Below are 22,821 nucleotides of genomic sequence, written 5' to 3'. Positions count from 1 at the left end.
ATTTAATACCTGGAATCTCACAGAAAGATTCATCATCTGTTACATCTACTCATCCCACGATTCCGAATCAACAGACCCCGTTACCGAGATAAGGCAACTCTTTTTGAAAGTCATAGTAAAAAGAACTGTGTCGTCTAACTTCTGTCACAAAGAAATGGTGTAAGCGGAAGGGAAGGCGTGAATCCTCGATCCTAGCTAGTTTGATCTGTCGAAATAAGGTTCCCGGTTGGCTTTTTATGAAGAAGCCTATCTTTCTAGCCCTAAGTGAGCCATAGATTGGGAGTGAGCTTTCGGGGAGTAGAGAGAGAGCGTAGAATACCAGTGGAAAAATTCTTTCTTTTTTCAATTTTTTGAAAGGGAAGAGACGCTTCTCGCAAGCAGCAACCATCCATATAGCGAGAGAGATCCCTTGTCTTTGTCGCCTACCTATGTATAGAATAGCACGATAGAGGCCCTAATCTATAGCAAGAGTCTAACCGCCTGCATTGATGGACTGAAGCAGGAATGAGAATAACCTAGTCTCCTTATGATTATGAAGTAAAGCAATGGAAGAGAGGAAACAGGCATAACTGGGAACCATCTACGGCTTGAACACTCCTTCTTGCCTTTCAATCTCGACCTACGCTTGGAGGGAATAGTGGCTTTCTTGTAGTAAATGAATCAGAACATATAGATAGCAACTATCTCGAAATGGATAAGTAAGTTCCCCCATTTTTTCATGAGTATGGGTGAAAGGCCCACTTTCACCTACGACTTTCTCTGATGAGAAAGAGGTAGTGATTCTAGGACTAGAGGGAAGTTCAAGTCGACCAATGTGATAGGCGAAGAACTAACTTCTCTGGTGTCCGTCAAAGGATTCGTAGGGGATGACGTGTAATGAATCTGGCTGTTCGGGTTAAAGGGAAGGGCCTCGTCGAAATCATCGGCTTTCTGCCCAATGCCACGGCCGTGGCCCTATTATTTAAGAATATTTACGGATGTATAAGGCCAGCATAGGCTGAGTCTAATTCACCATCCCGGGATTGAGTTCTGACCATAAAATCTACTATCATGCTTGGATGGAAGGAGCATTCAAGACTCTCGAGGTTGGACGGAGGCGCCTCTTCTCAGTCGGGGAGTGAGTTGTGAATTATGGTGATAAGGCTTGTGATGTTCGATCTAAGATATTCGGAATCAAGATCCGGATAGAATTGTTGGCTTTCTCAAGAGCTTTCTCGGCCGCTCCTAATTCCTATCTCGGTAGCTTCATCTTCTTCGGGAGCTGAGAATGCTTCTACTGCCGAACCGGGAGGGACAAAGAGGCTTACTTGCCTTATTTCAAAAATGGAAAACACGTCTTTCTGGTGGGGGTACAGCCAAATCAAGATCCTTCTATAGTTGTGGACCGAGGAAGATTCGAGGGACTACGCGCTTTCATTCCCTTACAGCTGCCTTACAAGCCCTTCCACTGCCCTCACTCCCAATCGCCCCACTATCTGCTAGTCTGGTTCGACTCGAACTTCTGTCATGTCAAGCTTCCTGACCTGCTTTGTACCAGCCGGTATTTTGTGTACTTCGGGGCGAGCTCGCTCTAACGTCGTGCCAGGTCACAACGAATGAAACTTTTATAAGGCATGCACAATTGGACAAGCTGCTTACCGTGGCCACCTACAGCCTTCCCTTAAGGCCGTCGTCATGCTAGAACTCTCAAACGGTTGTCAAGGATGGCTGTAATTCAGGAAGCGCTTGTAACGTGAGTGAAGCGGATTGAATACACACTTGTCGGGGTGAACTATCGAAAAAGACCCCCCAAATCGGCCTTGAAGAAAGGAACCTCACGTTAAAAGGGTTTGGCTGATGCACTGCGTCCCAGCGATCGTTGGCTAACACTAGATTCCAGAAATGGCTTTGTTTTGTCATTCTGGTGTTGTCGAGGCAGAAGGCACACTTGGATTGGAACTGATGCTGGAGGTGAATCCGCTAATGTGTCAGGTGAGGTCATACCACCAAAACGGCATACTTGAAACGACAACCCGCTGAAACCGCACTAAAGCTTTGAAAGAGACGTTCCCCTCATCCTTAAAGTAAAGACGGTTACCACGTCTTTCATTAAGGGAAGGCACTGACTAGCCCTGCTCAATAAGGATGTAGGGTCTTATGAGCGCTTCATTGAGCATTTTGATTTCCTATCCCGTCCTTACGCTACGCTATCCATAACCATAAGGTTGACCTATAGCCCTCTCTTCTCTCTCTTTGTCCACGCGAAGATTCCCCTTGGTCATGTAATAGAAGAAAAATGGGAAGACCTCCTAGTTGGACCCAGACTGCGATGGTAGTGAATGTGGCCTCAGCTCCCACAAATGCAGGCTCCCAAAGCCTAAGACTGAGATAGTACCACAAAGCAGGGGTTAACATAAATGACTCTATAGAAGTCCTCTCCCGCTTGAAAGCTAAATAAGGAGGTGCCCCAAATCCCTGCATTCCATTCTTGGCAGAGGTTCCTTCCATCTAATCCCTTGAAGTACTTCGCCCACCTTCGAAGAGTTAAATAAATGATCATTCAAAGCAGACTAAAGGCATAGGGCAAAGGAGCGAAAGCCATTGCGCTAACGAAGTTTTCTTGTTAGGGCTAGCGCCTTTAGTGTTCCCGACCGCCTGCCTTTCGGCCTTAGCGTTCCAAACAACCAGTAGTGTGACCGATCTGTGTTCAAAACAACCGATGACGCTAGCGACGACTCGTGGGGCCCCCTAACGCCGAACAAAAAAGACTGGTGCTATAACGACGAGTGGTGTGGTCCTAACAACCTACTATGGTAACGACAACTCTTAGTGGTCCTAACTACTAGCAACAACCACTACGGAAAGCGCCACAACGACGATAACGCTAGACCTTAATATAGGCTTGCGAAGCAACTGCAACTCGTTGTAGGTCCTCCCCTTACATTACAGTCGAGTAGCTTTCACTCCTTCGCTTGCAACGTGCGGTTGGTTTACCTAACGCATGGCTTCCCCAACGCCAATAGTCGCATGAGTTCTCCTAGACCATAACCCATGCCTTGAAACAAACCGCATGATGCGTTCCGGATTTGCCGTAGTTCTGTTACCGCCTTGTCGTCTTGGATTGGGAAGGATACGACAGGCTCATTTCAAGGACACTCAATTTCAGGCTTTCGAAGCTCTGACGCTTTCTGTCGCATTTGTTCTATCTTTTGTTTACCTATAATTTTCACTTTCTTTAACCGTACTTAGGCAGCTCTTCGTTCGTTCGGCAGAGGCGTAGAGCTATCTACTTGGTCGCGACTGGCTCTGCTACGCTAGGTTCTCCCTATGGCGCTACGCATCGTTCCCTTCGGTCGAGCGAATCCCCTTGTTCCGGTCCGAGAATCCCTATGTCTGAGGTCGAGCAGCTACGCTCTCGTTGGTCGAGGTTAGATCCTCGTATGTCGCCACTCTCGTCACTGGGCGTTCTCACTTTTGCCTTGTTATCTCAGACACTCTGCCAGGTTGTTCCTTGTTGACCGGCCTTGTGATTCTCGTTATAGAATGTAGTGCCCAACAGTTTAAAGGAACGGGTGAAGTCTCAGAATCCGCTCTAGTCGAGTAAGAGATTTCCCCTGTAGAGTAGTCTCCGTATCAGTCCATGGGCTAAGGCGCAATTGCCTTCTTAGAGCCAGTAACTTCGTACTGAAAATTGGAGAAAAAAGAGTGACATAGGCATCTTCCATTCATCTCAATTTTGGTTTTTCTGCACCATATTTTGATCTCCCTTTTCTTCGATCCGGAATTCCCAACAAATCCTTGACTACTCGAATACAATGGGATTTCACACCTGGCGAATCTTTCACTCTACCTCCTCTTATTAAGACTATAGAATGTTCCTGCGAATTATGACCTTCGCCCGGAATGTGAGCAAATATATCATGTCGATTGCTCAACCGTACTTTGGCTATCTTACGTGGAGCTGAATTAGGTTTTTTCGGTGTTCTCGTTGGTACACGCGGGCATACTCCTTGCTTCTGGGGACATTGATCCTAAGCTCGAGTACGGTCCGTGCGCCGTTTTTCTTCTCTACCATGACGAATCAATTGATTTAATGTAGGCATCGCACTCTTGACTTTTGTCATTCCCCCCGATTTTTGCCCTATCGCTAGTGGTTACTCCCGATCCGAAGCACCCCTTTTCCATTCACAGAGAGATCCAATCGTCAAAATCAATAAAAAGGCCATCATGGACCAAGATCCAAAGGGATCAATCTTGTTGGGAGGTACTGCCCAAGGAAAGGAAAAGGTGACTTTCGGATCAGGGACAATAAATAAAATAGAAACAAGATAAAATCGTATATCAAAACGACTTCTGGCATCACCGAAAGGATCGAAACCACATTCGTAGGCCGACAATTTTTCTGGATAGGTCAAACTATTGGAAGCAAATGGAAAAGGAACACCGAGTGGGATCAAAGAAACTAGCGGACTGATCACTAAATAGATACAAATAGGTGCAAATTCTGACATCACCACAGCCCATTTTGTTTTCTCGCTCCTAGCTCGCGGAGCGGCATACCGAAAAAAAGATAGGATTTGAATCGATGACTTAAGCCCTTGCACTATTCCCCCCTGATCGCATCGTAGATAGCAGTCAGAGTCAGTAGCTTTCTATTCTCTTTATATTATATATGAAAATAGATAAGAAAGGAGGGCTGCCGAGGCCCGAACTTCTCCGAGAGGTTCCTTTCGATACTCTGCGCACAGAAGCGATATCGAACATCACTTATTGTCATTTCTCACATCACTTATTGTCATTTCTCAATTGATGATACTTCATTTAGCTACTTAATAAGATAAGAAGATCCAAAAAAAGATCAAATAACGGTAGGCGGAAGGTCGATTAGGAAAGGAGCTTTTCAAATCAAAGAATTCGTTTATTGCAAAGCCTTCTTTCAGATAAGTTGTTTATAAAAAAACTCCTTAACTCATTAACTCAGGATCGGTAAAGGCCTTACTCTATTCCTTGTCATGAATAGCGGCCTTAGAGCTTCTACTACTATCGGCTATCTAACTCTCGGGAAATCGGGGGTTTTGTCGGGGAATTGGTGTCGTGGTGGTGCTACGAGATGGCGATTTATCGTATAGAAGAATGGGTCCGCGGACCTTTTGATTGACCATAGATGCGAACCGACCGACCGCTACCTAAGAGAAGATAAGTAAGTCTTCTATCGTTCAAGGGCAAGGGGAGAACAGGTAGCGGCTTGCCTAGATCTCGTATTTCCCACGTAGTCCGTCGAAAAACCAACGATTCTCCTCTCAAAGTAATAGAGAGATCCTTTTCTTTTTCCGGTATGTAGCTCCGCGAACAAGGAGCGCATCATCAGAGCAGGGCGAAAACGAACATAGGATCATGGCTCTTTTCTTCTTTCTTTTGCTGCTGATCTCACATCGAGAGCAGCCCCTTCGTGTTCAGGATGATCGGATGAGAGATCTTCCTCCGACTCCGATAAATCGGTCAAGCGGGAGGCTACCCTCGACTTACCTCTCTCTAGAAAAACCCCTTCCCCAGAGGAGAGCATAAGCTCCAGGATGAGTATGTCCTGGATTACCGGATTCATTCTCATCCTGATCCACCATGAAATTTTTTTCGAAAGAAAAATGATAAGAGAGGGCTCGTAATGATCTTTGAGAAGATCACAAGGTGCTGAACAGGATAGGGGGGTCTGTAGGTTTTTGTGAAAGGGATGCTCTTCTCATGTTATTGCTGAAAAGAAAAAGCGAATTCCTCTATTTGATGTCGATTCACACACACTTCCATTCCTTGTAGAGGGGGGCTAACTGCTTGTTGGCTGGGAGCTGTATGAGCGGTAACGTCCACGTACGGCTACGTGAGAAGGACGGTGGACAGAAATGACCTTGTTGTACTTCACTCTCGTCTTCAATGGGGTCTGCTCTTTCTTTTTTGGGAGAGTATGCCAATATGATCTTAATGAGGTGCGGGGCTTTGCATCTGACATTCGTTGGGCTTCCCTCTTCGGGAGCCTGCGTCCCGGCGTTTTTGCGCAATAAACCCCTCCGGCCGAAGACTAGTGGTAGGTGGTCCCGCGGAGCTTTCGGAAAAGGGTAGCCTAGTGTGTAAGCACAGCAATGAACCGCGGCGAACCCCCAGACGACCTATCTAAGATTAGGGGGGAGATCCTCAATAGTGATGACCCTTTCACTCTTCCACGGACTGATACATGTACCGAATGCTCATACGGGACCTTTATAGAATAACTTGACCTTATAATTTTAGGACGACAAAGACAAGAAGAGATTATATATGATGTTCTTTTTTTATGCCAATCATAATGAAAAATCATATCATCTTTTGTTATAATTCGTTATTATTTTAAAAATATAATTACAACTTATAAAATCACTATGCGCATATTTTTTCATAATTGTGAATAAATTGTGTAAGAATTCACCGTGTATTCGTATTAATATTCTTTTAAAAATATAGTTACAACTTATAAAATCACTATGTGCATTTTTTTCGTAATTGTGTAAGAATTCACCATGTATTCGCATGAATATTCTATTAAATATATAATTTTAACTTATAAGCCTTTTAATTTAATAAAATACAGTTTTTTTTAATTATTTAGTTTTTATAGCTTAATTGTATTTTTTTAAACTCCTTGTGCATTACATAGGTTCTAAAGCTAGTAAAATAATATAGTAATTAACAAAAGAAATATATACTATTGTAATATAAATCCGTAACTAAATAAACTGGCTTGCTTTATAATCTGAATAAGTAATTAAATGTTTAAATTTTGATATAAGATAGTTAACATAAACAATAAAAAAAAGTAAAACTAGTTTTAATATTTTAAGGATAACATTTAATATCAGTTTCTTTTACGACCATTAGCTTGGTCGCCAAAGATGTATGACTTTAATCAAAATATTATGGATTTCATGATGAAAATAATTAGTTGCTCTAAAAAATATATCTTAAGACATAATAAAAATATCAATTGCTCAAAAAATATCAGTTTTTTCTCTCACTTTTGCATTAGCTCAAATCAAACTTGACTAAACAAAGCTAAACTTTTATTGATATGTTATAGTCAACCCAAATTAATGTTATAGACTGAAGTATAAAAGGAAAATTGACTATGATCCAATCTGAAAAATCCTTAAAAAATATATCGAAGTTTCAAATCTTTGCCATATATAAGAATATAAAAGTTGAAATTTGAAAATATTCCGTTAGCTCGTGGCAAAATTATTTAATTAATGAATAAGCATTATGGGTCAAGTTATTCTAAAAAGATTGACAAAAATGAGAATGATGAGTAGAATTAGTATAAAAAAAAGACCCTCAAAAAAATAGTGAAAAATGAATTAAAAAAAAGGAATTTTTACATATTTCCTCTTCCTAAACTATGTAAACTATATATTTTCCCAAAATACAAGTTTTTAATGCAAAATATACAATGCTCTTTAAGCATGGTTTGGGGAAATATGTAATTTCAAAGTTTAGGAAAGGTAAATATGTAAATGCCCCTAAAAAAATCATAACTCAAAATTTAATAAAAAAACAAAAAATATAAAAACACAAAGATGTTTCCACTGTCTTCCTCGTTCAAAAAAAACAAACAAAAAAAACAATGTTGAGGAAAAAAGATCATTGTGTCTTTTTATTTATCATTGTGTTTTTTTTATTTTCGTCAATTATTTGTGTCTTTTTCCTAGACATTGTGTTATATTTATTCGGTATTGCGTTTCTTTTTATTTATCATTGTGTTGTTTGTTCATTTTCGGCATTGTGTCTTTCCAGCGTTCTTTTTTTTTTTTAAACGGGAATGACTGGAGAAACATTTTGGTTTTTAAATGTTTCGATGTTTTATTTATATTTTAAGTTGTGATTTTTTTATTATTTTTTTCCAAATTTTAGAGGTTTGGTGTGATCACAAATCCTACTTACACTTCTAATTTTTTTTCCCTTTCCATGTTAACTTTTTCCTAAGCAAGATTACCATTGACCTATGTATTAAATCATGCTAAATAGTATTTCTAATTTGTCCAAATGGTTCACAAAGTTGCTAAGTTTATAGAAACATACTAAATGGTTCATAAAGCTATTTTGACTAACATAAATGGCTCAAATGGGTGGCTGGCTAATAACTTTTAAAAATAATTAAATAGTTTACTAGCAAAACCAATATGTTTATTGGGTGAAATAGAACATCCACATATCCAAATATCTTCATCCAAAACTTGCACATATATATAAAGAAATTAATATGAAAAAAAAAGTAACAAAGTGCAAAAAAAAAATTTGTCACACTCGCCGCCAATAGAAATACGGGGTGTGATGACATCTTGAATCGTAGTCATTGTTTATATTGAACAACTTTTGTCGTTTGCTTAATAAAAATTTTAATATTGCATTGCAAATCTTTCCCCAAAAAGATTACATCGTATTGTTCTTATAAACTGCTAGCAGAGAGCGGGTGTAAAATTAGACTCGAAACATTAGATATCAGTTCATAAATTTTACAACTTTTTAAATATTGTACATTGCATAATTAATTATTTATATTGTTGTAAGGCCCCCGACCCGGGTGCCCAACTTTCTCGCTGGTTGGATTTACTCATTCACATAATTCGCAAAATCAGAGTTAATTAAAACATTTCACGGAACATAAACATCAATCATCAATACAACATCAAGTACTGTTTTAATCAAAATAACATAAGTTTTAAACATTCAATATAAATAACATATGACTCTCTTTTTTTTTCTTCGATACCAGTCTTTCTTGATTCGCCACGTGTCTCCCTCAAGCAATCAGTCACATACTACTCACCTGCGTGCATACTAAAAGTTAGCTACGCTGAGTGAGTTCTATTTAATTAACATACATTACATTCGCTTACTTACTAATACGTGTCCGAAGATACGTATTGATACTTACTTACTAACACGCATCTGAATGTACATATTAATTACTTACCTGTTCTTCTAACATTCATACATACATACATACATACATTCGTACAATATTCCATACTTTATCTAACTTTCTTTAGTTAATACATACGCATCATTTCTATATTTGAAAGAGCCTTTCGCCCTATAATCTTCGTAGATATTATTAGGGTCCACAACCCTTTATTCTTCGCAAATATTAGTAGAGTCCTCAACCCTCTATTCTTCGCAGATATTAGTAGGGTCCGCAACCCTCTATTCATTCAACCATACAATTCTACCTTCGTCACATTTCCTTTCTACTTTCTTCACTTATAACTAATATAACTACGTGCATACTAGTTAATCTATTCATAAAATTCACATTCATTCGCAAACATATATCTAATATATACTTACCATTTAAGTTAAGTGTATAATTCTAAACACATCGTAGTATGCACACAGCCCCGAAAAACGTATCATAGAAAAAGGGGCTAGAACTCACCTGGATCCTGTTGCGTTCACCGTAAATGGTAATTCCTTTCTTCAACTGAGCTCGACTAATTGCTAATAACGTACATGTATTAACCCTCTATAATTCCTTATTATTCATTTCTAAATTAACGGGGTTTAACTTTCGAGTTAACCGAACCGAGCGTATAACCTTCTTAAACCGATCTTATTAATTTATTATACTTAACTTCGTTTATTAACAAACCGACTTCACTCGATTACATCCTTAACGATAATTATATATTCATTATTATATATACTTTATTATTATTAATTATTATTATTAGTCTACTATTATATATTTTTATAAGTTATTACTTGTTAGTAGATTCCTTGCTCGGTTTACCTTTTAATCACATTCTTCTATATGAGGCGGGTTAAGTTCTCGTATTCTTTATAAGTTACTATTTATTAATGCACTCATATTATTTAAGTATTCTTAACTATTCGGGTTCTCGTCACGTTTATGTTTCTAAACCTTCTTAACTAGTCGGTTGCTCGGGTTTGGGTCTCGTTTCTTTTTGAATCAAGTTTAGTTTTGATCTAAGTCCTTGTATTCTTATAATACTTTGATTATTATAGTTTTATTATTATAGATTAACTATTACTATTATTATTATTATTATTATTATTATTATTATTAGTATAGTTTAATTGTTATTATTATTAATCAAATTACCATAATAGCCCCCTCCCACCCTAGGTATATTAACCGTACCCACCCCACCGTCCCTATCACTTCTCATTCATATTTTTTTTGTTAACCTCAGCAGCCCCCGCCAGTTTCCCCTATCTCCGGCGACCTTCGTCGTCCCTCTCTCCCTCCGCTACCGGCAACCATGACAACGAGAAGGAAATAGGTTGCTTTGAGCATCGCCTGAGTTCCATGCGACTCAAACTGTGCAAACAAGTCACACGGCGCACGGGAACTCAATCGAGTCGCATAGACACTATTCGCACGGGATTTTCGCTTGGGATTTCGCATGCCGCTTCGCACGGGCTTTTCGCTTGGTATTTCGCTCATGTTTTTCGCATACCGGATTTCGCGCGAAGGGTTTGAACTATTCGCGTCGCATCGGATTTTGGTGGGTTTGGGTCTGGTTCTCAGGGGTTCGGGTATGGTTTTACGGGTCTAGATCTGGTTTTCACTTCCACTTGCGACTCGAGCCGTCACGGGTCCGGCTGGGTTTGGATCTGTTTCTGTTGGTCGGGCATCGGGTTTCCGGGTTCGAGCCCGAACAGTTTGTAACTCGGGTCTCGTCAAACCCCGTTTATGCCGATTGTTATTGTTGTTTGTATTCTTGTTAAAGCTCAAGATGTTATTGTTATTATTGATATTATATTTGCTTGAAACTCGTTTTGCTTGGCTCGTTTTATGTCAGTTTGGCTCGGTTTCATGTTAATAACCTTAACGAGTATTATATTGAAATGATTGTAAGTTTTACCTTTTGGAATTGATGAAACTTGAATGGATTGAGGTAGATGAGATTTAGGGTTTGGGGGTTTAAATAGACTAAGCCTAAAGGCTTTTAGGCTCAAATCACTCTCAAGTCCATTAAACCCTCTTAATATTATCCATTGCTTCTACATATTATTTAGTTAATTTAATTGACGCATCTCAACACGATAACTAGAGTAAACCCGAAATACTTATTTAAAGATGGTATCAGAGGCAGGGCCGGACCTGTGGTGCCAGGTCCCGCGAGGATGCTGGACCCCTAAGGGGGTGGATTGTGACTTCCCATATCGGTTGGGGATGAGAACTAAGCCTTTTTTATAAGTAGGTGAATACATTTCCCATCATAACGTGTTTGGCGCTTAATGGTAGTGGATGAGAGGAGAACTCCACAGTTAAGCGTGCTCTTGTGGAAGTAGTATCAGGATGTGTGACCTTCTGAGAAGTCTTCACCTGGGCAACCAAAAGCAAATTCGTGAGGCGATGGTGGTACATTCCGGCCAAAGCGGACAATATTATGGTGCGGCGGTAGCTCTGTTACAGATGGTATCAGAGACAGGGCCGGACCGGTGGTGCCAGGTCCCGCGAGGACGCTGGACCCCAAAGGGGCGTGGATTGTGACATCCCACATCAGTTGGGGAGGAGAACTAAGCCTTCTTTATAAAGAGGTGGATACCTTCCCCATCATAATGCGTTTTGGGCGCTAAATGGTAGTGGATGAGAGGAGAACTCCACAGTTAAGCGTGCTCAGGTGGGAGCAGTATCAGGATGGGTGACCTTCTGGGACGTATTCACCTGGGCAACCAAAAGCAAATCCGTGAGGCGATGGTGGTACGTCCCGGCCAAAGCGGACAATATTATGGTGCGGCGGTAGCTGAGCTGTTACAATTGTATATTAAGACACATCATTAGAAAAAGTCGGTTGGATAGTTGAGGGCTGGCTCCCTTGTTTCAAACCAGGCAAACCATTTACGCTACCAACTATCAGCCACCAGCTAGTTTTGCTAAACAGATATAGATAAAATGAAAACTCTCGAATGCATTCTAGTGCGTGCGACTTCATATGTGTTTCAAATGCTTCAATTACCTGAGAATGCATGCATAAAAACGTCAACAAAAATTGTTCGTGAGTTTCAGTGTTTCACGAGTTTATATGACATATAAAAATATGTGTTTCTTGGACAACGAATCGACCAATTCCTCAGATAGTTACCATGAACTCTATAATCAAGATTTAATAACGCTTCTATGATCGGCCCTCTTAATGTACTAATGCGGAAAACATCGAAGATAACTATGAAATACCTCTAATCTAAGTTAGTGCGAGTAACCACGGGTGGGACGTGTTACTCTCGAATAGTGCTATTCATATCGACCACGTCTATAATAGTTAATGATAATAGATTCTAGGGGACTTTGACTGCATTATTGTTTCAACCAATATAACAAAATGAGAATGCGTTTCTACTCGTTTCCAAACATGTGTTTCTCTATGCATTCTCCCCTCAAAAAGTTTCAAAACAATTTAATTAAAACGGGCCGTGAGACTCACCTGATTCCCGAACGTGTGCTAGATAATTTAAAAGTCCATGTTCCAACCTACGAGTTCCCTATAACATGCAAGGATAATTTAGGTCTATTGTTTCATTTCCGACACTTAAGCATTTCATGATCGTGTTTCACCTAACTACTTAAACTTGTTTCATTCATTCGTCACCTACCAAGCAATTCATATGTCATTTTACTAAGCATGATTCGACTATTCGTTGGTGATAGGTTTTTTTATCCTTTATTTATAATAAATAATATAAATATTAATCTACCCCCTTTTTTACATAAAATACTATGTCGGGCATTCATATCCGACATATATGCTTTTACGTAAAAATATGTGTATACGCTATTTGTTTTTGCTTCTCAAGATTCGTTTAATACACGAATTTCATAAAATATAATATAATTATATTTTTTATTATTTGTTATTTGAATGCCCTACGTGTATGTTTCGTTTCGGTGTTATGACTAATAAAATATATATTTTTGTCTAAATATAAATTATTATAATCTTTCAGTAAATGTCATATATTTTTGTACGGATCTTACTGTTAACTCTCTCTTAACCAAAAGACATTTAGTTCTACTTCAACTATTGTTTTTTTCTATTTTACAAAAAAGTGATATTAAGTTTAGACAAGTACAACTCTTTGGGTGATTTAACGCTCACTTAGGTTGTTTATGCTCACTTCGTGATGTTGGTGGTCAAGTCCCAGATTGATAATCAGACATCAAGTAACGAATAACTCTCGTTTATATTAATCAGAAAATCTCACTTAAAAAACTGATTAAAAACCTTCAAACCCTAACTCGGTTTGACTCTTGATGAACCCTAACTTGGTTACATCAATTTCTCTTATTCTAATGTCTAACCATAACTCGGCTTATATAGATTAACCAAACTTGCTAGCCAAGATATTACCAAATATAATAAAACCTTAATTATTCTTGGGTTGAGCTTTACACTTGGGCCAAACAACAATTGTGCCAACAATCACCCCCCCCCCCCAATTGTTGATCCGACTCACCAAACTCACCCGACTCACCCCCTAATTTCCTACTCGAAATTGGCGGGTCTTCAACTTCACGCTTTTCATCATTCTCTTGATTCTCCCTAGGCTGTTCTTGATCTCTTGCAATGTTCTTTAGGCTCATTCAAGTCCCAGATCGATAATCAGACACCAAGTAATGAATAACTCTCGTTTATATTAATCAGAAAATCTCACTCAAAAAACTGATTACAAACTTTCAAACCCTAACTCGGTTTGACTCTTGATGAACCCTAACTTGGTTACATCAACTTCTCTTATTCTAATGTCTAACCATAACTCGGCTTATATAGACTAACCAAACTTGCTAGCAAAGACATTACCAAATATAATAAAACCCTAATTATTCTTGGGTTGGGCTTTACACTTGGGCCAAACAACAATTGTGCCAACACGTGGTACAACTTAACGCTCATAATCCTTGCTTTGGCTTGAAAACGGGTAACGGGGTCGGTGTGACGTTTGGTGGTTTACATGAAAAGGCAAGGAGTGTTTCGGGCCAAGTTCAAACAGACCGTAGGGGTGTATTGTCGTGACCGAGAGGGAGGTGAGAGTGGAGTCTCCAAAACGAGAGCAAGAGTGTGTTTTTGTTATAGTTCGATATGTTTCTTTATATAAATAGAGGGATGAAAGGGACATGGATTTGACCAAAGAGTGGCCTAGCTGAACCAATATATGATTTTGGAGGCGGAGTGAAGAAATGATCAGCAAAATCAAAAGGAGATTCAGCCGAGATCATCGATACAAGAGGGTAAACATTGAGTGGATAAGTTGGTGAATTATGGATGTTGGATGTTGACGTGATCATGGTATTATATATATTCGGTCAATAAAATATTATTATTCTTAGAAGTATACTACTACTAGTATGACCCAGTAATCAATCCTTCACTGACACGTATGATCATGTGGAACTTTAGATGCATTTGATAACCTAATCACTTCTAATCAAGCTTTTCATCAATGTTTTTTATTTAATTATTATTTAAAGTCCTAGGAATAATAATCTATTTTGATGGTGTGTCACACATTACACTAGCTTGAAGTTTAGAGTTAATTAAAAAACATAATATAATATAAAATATAAAACTCCGCCTCTCATTCCTACGTGTCAAAAACTACGTAATATTATAAACTATAAAATATGTAAAATTTGTAGCATAAACAGAAAATGTCATCTCTATAAGATAGTTTTTATTTGAGTAAACTACTATTTTTGTCATTGTGGTTGGGTAACCTTTGCCAGTTTCATTCATTTATTTTTCCACCATACATACATTGTGGTTTCATATATATATATAAAATTTTTCTACCATGTCAATCCAACTCACTAACATTAAGACTGCTCCGTTAAGTTAGTGTGAAGTGACTAACACGCCCTTATTAACAAATACACAAATATAGAGTTAAATATCATTTTTCGTCCCCGTAGCTTGGCGGAACATAACTTCTAGTTTATTTATTTGTCACTAAGGACCTACCAATTAGGCATTTCACATTAACTTAACAAAACCGTCTTTACTATGTCAGTAAGTTACGCAAATCAGAAAAATTAGAAATAAAATTATAATAAATCACATTGTAAACAGAGAAAAAAATGAATGAATGAAAGCATCGAAAGTGATTAAACCACACAGAACAAAAATAATATTCTACTTTTTCATATTTATTTAATTTTTAAATACATATATAATATTTCAGAAATATAAAAGAGGTAGGGAGACTGAGGTAGATATTTCTGCATGCGGACTCCAAAACATTTGGGCCTTTAGTGGATTTCACAGGCCCAATGGTTCATTTCCTTGAAAATATTATCATTTAGCAAATAAATTGATCTAGGGTTTGCTTTCATAAGGGTTCCTTTACGAAAGTAAGAGATTAAGCAGCAGCTGCTCGCCGGAATATTCCCAACAGGTTCGTTATACCGCCGCCGTTGATCTCAACAAGCTAATTTCATATCTGTTATGTGATAGCTGTTCGTATGTTCATAGAAATTTTAACAATATCGTCTGATTTCGGCTACTTTTGTTAATTTTGGATCTGTATGTTTTGTTATGGGATAGTTATAGCTATATATTTGTTTATATCGTTGTAATTTACTTGAGTTATGTTATATATGTGAATGCATTGAGTTCTAGGGTTTATCGGCTGACTTTGCTTATGTTATGTGATAATTCGAGCTATATGTTTGTTTATATCGCTGTATTTTACTTGATTTTGTTAAGGCATTCAAAAAGCCCGTGGCTCGTTGCTCGCTTGATAAAATCTAGCTAAAAATACTTGATTTCAAACGACCTGACTCATTTTTTGTAACCGAGCTGAAGCTTGGCCTTTTGGTTTGTTTAACTTTGGGCGAGTTTAGCCGAGCTGCCTCGTTTAATTTCGAGCTCAAGCTTGAACCCATGCTGGCTCGACTCTTTTACAGCTAATATGTTTGCTTATATTAATATAATTTACTTGATTTAATTTGTATATGTTGAGGCGAGTTCTGGGGTTTCTCGGCTGATTATGTGAATTTGGATTGGTTAGTTTTGTTTTGTGAAATTGCCTGTTTCTTTGTATTGCTGTAAAGGTTATATATGTGATTGCAATTCTATGGATTTTCGTGTTTGTTCTGTCATCTAGCTGCATCAATATGTGTTGGCTTATTTAGCTTAATCATGATACTATGCATTGTGAGTTTGCTGCCAGATTCTGTTTTGTTTTGAATTTGAATTCGACGAGCTTGCATTTGCAGGAAAACGCAAACATGGCAGCAGCATATGCAGCAGTGAAGCCAGGAAAGCTTGGGCTAGAAGAGCCTCAAGAACAGATTCACAAGATCAGAATTACGCTTTCATCGAAGAATGTTAAGAATCTTGAGAAAGGTATTATCGTTTTCTACATTGGCTAATTCATATTATGATAAAAATATTAATGAATATTTTTATTTGAAGTGTGTACGGATCTGATTCGTGGATCGAAAGACAAGAAGTTGAGGGTGAAGGGACCAGTAAGAATGCCAACTAAGGTTCTTCACATCACTACCAGGAAATCACCATGTGGTGAAGGTAATAAACATGATATGTTTTTGTTTAGATATAATATTTTTATGGTCTTAAAATACTTTTTTTTGATGGTCTGGTCAATAATCTTTCTTTGTAGGAACAAACACATGGGACCGATTTGAGCTTCGTGTTCACAAGCGTGTCATTGATCTTTTCAGCTCACCAGATGTTGTGAAGCAGATCACCTCTATTACCATTGAACCTGGAGTTGAGGTTGAAGTTACAATTGCTGACCCTTGAGTGTTTTATTATCATTTTATTTAGGACTTCCGCAAGTTTAAACAATTTTGGAGTTAAATATTTGACTGGATGGGTTAATTTGTCTTTATTGTCATAACTTATATGTTTTCTCCAATCATTTGGCAATCATAAATTATGAGTTTTGTTGCTGTGAAATGTCAATGTTACCATTACACTTCTAAAATATCAGACCTAATACAAGAGTTGGTAAGAGTTTTAATAGTGGATTTTCTTTACCAATTAAAATTAATAGATCGGCATTTTATGATAATGAGTGATTTACCATCATAATGTATTCTCGAGTCAATTTATGTTGTACGCTTTGACCGTTAGATGGCTCTCTGCTCCTTGCCCTCTTTACCCATCATACAGAGTCCGTCTGAAGGCGTTTGTTCCGATAGATGGCTCTAATCTCTCCAGTTTGAGTTAATTTAAGAAAAAAAAGGGAAACAAAGTAACAAACAGAAAAAAATGTTGGAACAGTTCCACACCTTCCACAGATTGTTAAGGACGATAATTACACCTTAAGCGATCTTTTAGGACATTTTGGTATTAGTGTGATGCGGCGTTGATCAACGTTTTATTTTTGTTTAGCTTGAATTTGTTAACTAGCCTGAAGCAAATTTGATCACTTATCTTGTCCAGTCATCCACTTTTTAACATTTCACAAACTACATTTTGTTATAAGAGTTTTTCTAAATCTTTTTTATGTTTGCAAATATTCATTTCTTATTTATGAAACTATGGCAGAAACGTAAAATAAATAGACGAGTGAGATTATATATGTCAACAAATCGGTCAAAAGAAAATTATAATGGGGAATAAAAAGATTCTATAAGGGTTTGACCGACTCATCAACAATGAAAACTAAGGTAGTGGTTGTTACGCATGTATACTTACGGAATGGAATAAGCCATTACGATGTAACGAAAAAGAGAGCATTCGGTTGTCAATGCAATAAACTCACCGATTGCACAAGAAATCTCATTTCCTTTAGACATCAAAACTATTCATCTACACCCTCCAACTTTTTATAAATTCCATCTTTCATCATACTTTTTCGACACCACTACCTGACTATCAAAACCATTCCTCCGTACTCCCTTTTTTTTCATTTCCTCTTTCACCACACTTTCTTGACACCGCCACCTGACCACACCACCATCAAAGTCACTGCACCCATTCCCACGCCGTTGGAGCCGCCACCACCACTGTTGCCGCTGATACTACTTTTCTTTGGTATTTTTTTAGGCAAATGCATTTTTGTCATTTGTATTTTATTGTTGCCTCCGATACTACTTTTCTTTGGTAATTTTTTTTTTGAGGCAAATGCATTTTTGTCATTTGTATTTTATTCTTGATTTTTTTTTCATACCTACCGAACATAATATATAGTAATTGATGACATAGCTACCCGAATCCAACCCAGCTCCAAAAAAGCTACAAATGAGAAGTCGCGGATAAAAGCGCAGCTAGCAAGATTGTCACCTCAATTCCCAAGGAAAATAGGCTGGACATATCTCTATGATGGTGACCTGGCAAGAGCATGGGACAAATAAGTTCCAATGCCAAGATAGTGACAGGAATGTCTACTTAGGTTACCACGATGACTTACACCAAAGAGGTTTACAAAACACAAGAGGATTGTTACGGATTCGGATATTGCAAAACACACACAAACACAAATAAACTGCAAGAGAAAATATAAACGAAGATGACAAATGAGTTTACGTGGTTCGGTCGGCTGACCTACGTTCACGGGCTGCAACCAGGATTTTATTATTGCTTTCTGCGTCACTCGTGATGATGAATTACAAGTACACAAACAAATATATAGAGATTATACTAGGGTTTTACAACTTAATCCCCAAGAAACTGATATTGGGCCATAATTAAATAATATGGGCCAGGCCTGCCACTAGTCTTCATTTAATTAATCTACCACAAAATACGTCTTCTAACTCGGGCCCAATTAAGCCTCCATAAACCCAACAATCTCCCACTTGAAGGCTTGATAATCTTCAAACTGCCTACCGATGATCGTCTGTACCTTTTGTAATCGTCCTCGTCTTCCTGGTTGCATCTGCCTTCTTAACAGTTAACCTGAAGGCCCGTTGAAGCTCCCCCGAGCTCCAACACATCAGTCATGGCTACAACTGCCACTGACTCGTTCTCTGTCCCTACCGGCTCCCACTTACACGAACTGCCGAATCCTGGAATACCCTGAGAACAAACAACACTCTTCATATTAAGCAGGTAATCTTCTGGAGATACTTTAACTGCTGAAAAACCGGTTCTCTTAACCCACTGTCTGGTAACTCTGGCTAAAGCTTTGACTAGTCGACTGCCAGTGCCCCCACTGCCACGAATACCCCTGACTGGTTTCTCTGAACCTTTTCTAGCACGTTTAACCTGAATCTGACCTGTAGCTCTGGGTTTATATCCTGCAAAACAAACCTTCTTCTGCCCACCAAACTCTGTGAACCGGACTTTGGTCTTCTTCTGAACTAGGTCGGTCACTCCCTCAGACGATAAACTGACCATATACAACGAACCCCTCTTTCTTCCTCGAGCTTTGACAAGATTTCCCTTAACAACTTTCCACTGCTCGTTCCCAAATTTAACCCCATGTCCATGTTCATCCAACTGCCCAACTGAAATCAACTTTTTCTTTAAGCTTGGAATCACTTTGACATCCTTCAAGGTCCATGAACCGGCTGACGTAACCAAATTCATGTCACCCATGCCCGTAACATCAAGAACATCATTGTTTGCCAATCTAACCTTACCAAAATCACCTTCCTTCAAATTCTGCAATGCTTCACTGCTGTGGGTAGCATGAAATGAAGCACCAGAATCCATGACCCAGGAATCAACATTATCCTCAACACTAAGAACTAAAGCCTTATCCTCTGAGTATTCTTCTGCTGTGTTGACTTATTTCTTTTCATTCTTATCATTCGGACATTGATTCCTAAAGTGTCACGCCTCGTTACAGTTCCAACATACCACATCCTTCCGAGTCCTAGACTGACTCCTTTTCTTGTTCTCGCTCCCACTACCTCTGTTATTTTTCCTTCCTCTACCGACATGCATTAAATCACCCGATGATTCACCTGAATTTCTTCTTCTGTCGTCTTCGCCTAGAATAAGATCCCGAATCCCATCAAAAGTGAACTCGCTGGTCGAACTAGTAATCGCTGTAACAGTTCCTGACCAACTATCTGGCAAAGATAATAACAGTAGTAGAGCCTGAACCTCATCCTCAAATTTGATACTAACTGACCCAAGTCTTGACAAAATCGAGTTGAATTTGTTGATGTGCACTGTAACTGAACTTCCTTCTTTCATCTTCGTATTCACCAATTCACGAATCAGGAAAACCTTATTAGCTGCCAAAGGCTTCTCGTACATATTAGACAAAGCATTCATTATCTCACGCGCTGTGGTTTCCTTCAAGATGTTGAACGCAACATCTTTCGATAACGACAATCTAATAACTGCCTTGGTTTTCTTATCCAAAGTTTCCACTCATCTGGTTGTATCATCTCCGGTCTTTCACTCAATACCATGTCCAAATCTTTCTGAACTAGCAAATCCTCTATTTGCATTTTCCACCAACTAAAGTCTCTACCATCAAACTTCTCAATCTGAAGTTTTCCGCTCTCAGCCATTATCTCAAACTAAGAATTTCCGACTTTGGATCTTGGTAACACAGTCAGAAAAAATAATCTCGGACAAACAAATAACCCCGACAACCACAACAAAACCACCCGGCTTAACTGCCCGACAACCGCCAAAAAACCCGATGACCAAAACCCGTTGCAAATTCACGAACCAACCCCAAACTTAATCAGAAACTGAAACAAACTAAGAAAAATGCAAACCTGTTTCTTCTCTTCGGTTTCTTTCTGATCTAGCATGGTGTGAGAAAAACAACAAACCAAGTTCGTCTTTTTCCTAATCGGTGGCGGAAACTCACTTTTTGATCACATATATATATAAACTATATATAGTGGCGGCTAATGGCTATCTTTCTCGAACAAAACCAAAAAAAAAATGATTTTTGACTTTTGCTCCTAACTAATAGCAAAGCAGAATCAAACAAACTAAGATGCAATATGTCTTTTGTTTTTGTGATGTAAACGTCGGAGGGCAACCAGAATCTTCCGAACGAACAACTGAGTTGATGGCTGGCTGCCAAAAAACAAAACCCTAGTTGATCCCAAACTATTCGATCGCATTCTCCGGTGTGTAACCGTAACCTCGGCTCTTGATACCACTTGTTAGGGATTCAGGTATTGCAAAACACACACAAACACAAATAAACTGCAAGAGAATATATAAACGAAGATGACACATGAATTTACGTGGTTCGGTCGGCTGACCTACGTCCACGGGCTGCAACCAGGATACTTTTATTATTGCTTTCTGCCTCATTCGTGATGATGAATTACAAGTACACAAACGAATATATAGAGATTATACTAGGGTTTTACAACTTAATCCCAAGAAACTAATATTGGGCCATAATTAAATAGTATATGGGCCAGGTCTGCCACTAGTCTTCATTTAATTAATCTGCCACAAAATACGTCTTCTAACCCGGGCCCAATTAAGTCTCCATAAACCCAACAAGGATAAGCACTGCCACATTGGGAAGGTGAGCTGTCTGTAGGGAAGCTCCGCCTTGCCTATAAAAGGGATCACATCACATAGTAAATTCATTCCACTCTCTCTACACTCACTTTATACTTATCTCTTTCGTCTATCACCCTCATTACTAGAATTCTAATTCTCACACCGCATGCCGATTGCAGGAGACCCCTCCTACAGTAAGGCTAACGGTGCTCTTTGTTTTGAGCAAATACTAGGGAAGCTCTAATTTGGTGAAGTTCTCTAAACTCAAACCCGTCATTTCCTTGTAGCAACAATAATGATACATTTCATTCCCATATGACAATAATGATACATTTTATTCTCATATGTTAACTAAATAAGACAATAGAATAAATAATTCATTTCATTCTCTTATTCATCTCATTCCCTAGTCTATTTTTTCCATGGTCCATCCCATTTATCCCATACCAAACGGAACCTAAAATGTTTAAACTTAAAATGTCGGGGAGATCCTCATAAAAGGGAGGGTATGAAATTGAAAAATCGTTTGGACTAAGAAATGAGAATCAGAAACAAAGGAGGTAATGCTTAAATGGCATCTCAAAATTAACAAGACAAGTAATTTTAACTGCGTGCCATTGCGCTAAATGTATTTACATATTGACATATTTTTTAAGTTGGAAGTCTAAAATTTTATGTTAAAAGTCTAAAAGTTTTATGATCAAAGTTAAAGTTTTGTGACCAAAGCTGAAAGTCTAAAAGTTTTGTGACCAACGTTGAATGCCTAAAAGTTTTATTGTAGAAGTGAAAGCATTTTGTAGTCAAAGTTAAAAGGCTAAAAGTTTTGTGACCAAAGTTTGAAGACCGAAAATTGTTTTTAAAAGTCAAAATAGTTTCGCAAAAAGAAAGCTTAAACATATACAAATTTACATGTAACAATTTGGTTTGATATTGTCCTAGTGTAAAAAACAAAAGGCAAAAAATGTTGGTGTACAAACTAAAATGAACAAAAGAATATTAAAGCAACAATACTCAAAGTTTGATGCCAAAAATACAATTTACAACTTGTTGGTGGCAAAAATAAGCAAAACCAAGCATTCCAAGTTACCTTTTAATACATAATAATTTTTAGTAAATGAATTACAATAATCAGATTCCTAAATTTAAAAGAATAAAATCAAATCTAATTTTGTAGCCATTCATAAGAAAAGTGAAACAAGTTGCAAAAACTACAGAAAGAACTAGAAGATAAAAGAAAGCATATACTCCCAAAACAGAACCCTAAAAGTACCAATTTTGGCAGGTATTTATTCACAACATTTGGACCACTTCACCTAATTATTGGGACCATTCCATTTCACTCGAATATTTTCCGTTAACTACTGGGCCAATCTTGACCAGAACATAACAT

At 38.2% G+C, this 22,821-nt stretch overlaps 1 protein-coding gene and 1 pseudogene across 1 annotated transcript; both read left to right on the top strand.

The window, feature by feature from the left end:
- The first annotated feature begins 5,266 nt into the window (after positions 1–5,266).
- Positions 5,267–5,788, top strand: LOC143610145 (putative mitochondrial protein AtMg00530 pseudogene; annotated as a pseudogene).
- Positions 5,789–15,332: 9,544 nt separating this feature from the next.
- LOC143610137 (small ribosomal subunit protein uS10z/uS10x) lies at positions 15,333–16,905 on the top strand. Its single transcript, XM_077084701.1, has 4 exons — positions 15,333–15,417; positions 16,241–16,370; positions 16,440–16,553; positions 16,648–16,905. Exons 2-4 carry the CDS (start codon positions 16,253–16,255, stop codon positions 16,788–16,790), a joined length of 375 nt encoding a protein of 124 aa, XP_076940816.1. The 5' UTR covers positions 15,333–15,417; positions 16,241–16,252; the 3' UTR covers positions 16,791–16,905.
- Positions 16,906–22,821: the final 5,916 nt, after the last annotated feature.

The sequence above is a fragment of the Bidens hawaiensis genome, unplaced genomic scaffold, assembly GCF_021521415.1.
Source record: "Bidens hawaiensis isolate Kalapana, Puna unplaced genomic scaffold, B.hawaiensis_p1.1 tig00024436_1, whole genome shotgun sequence".
NCBI lineage: Eukaryota > Viridiplantae > Streptophyta > Magnoliopsida > Asterales > Asteraceae > Bidens > Bidens hawaiensis.
This window is presented reverse-complemented; position numbering and strand designations above follow the sequence as displayed.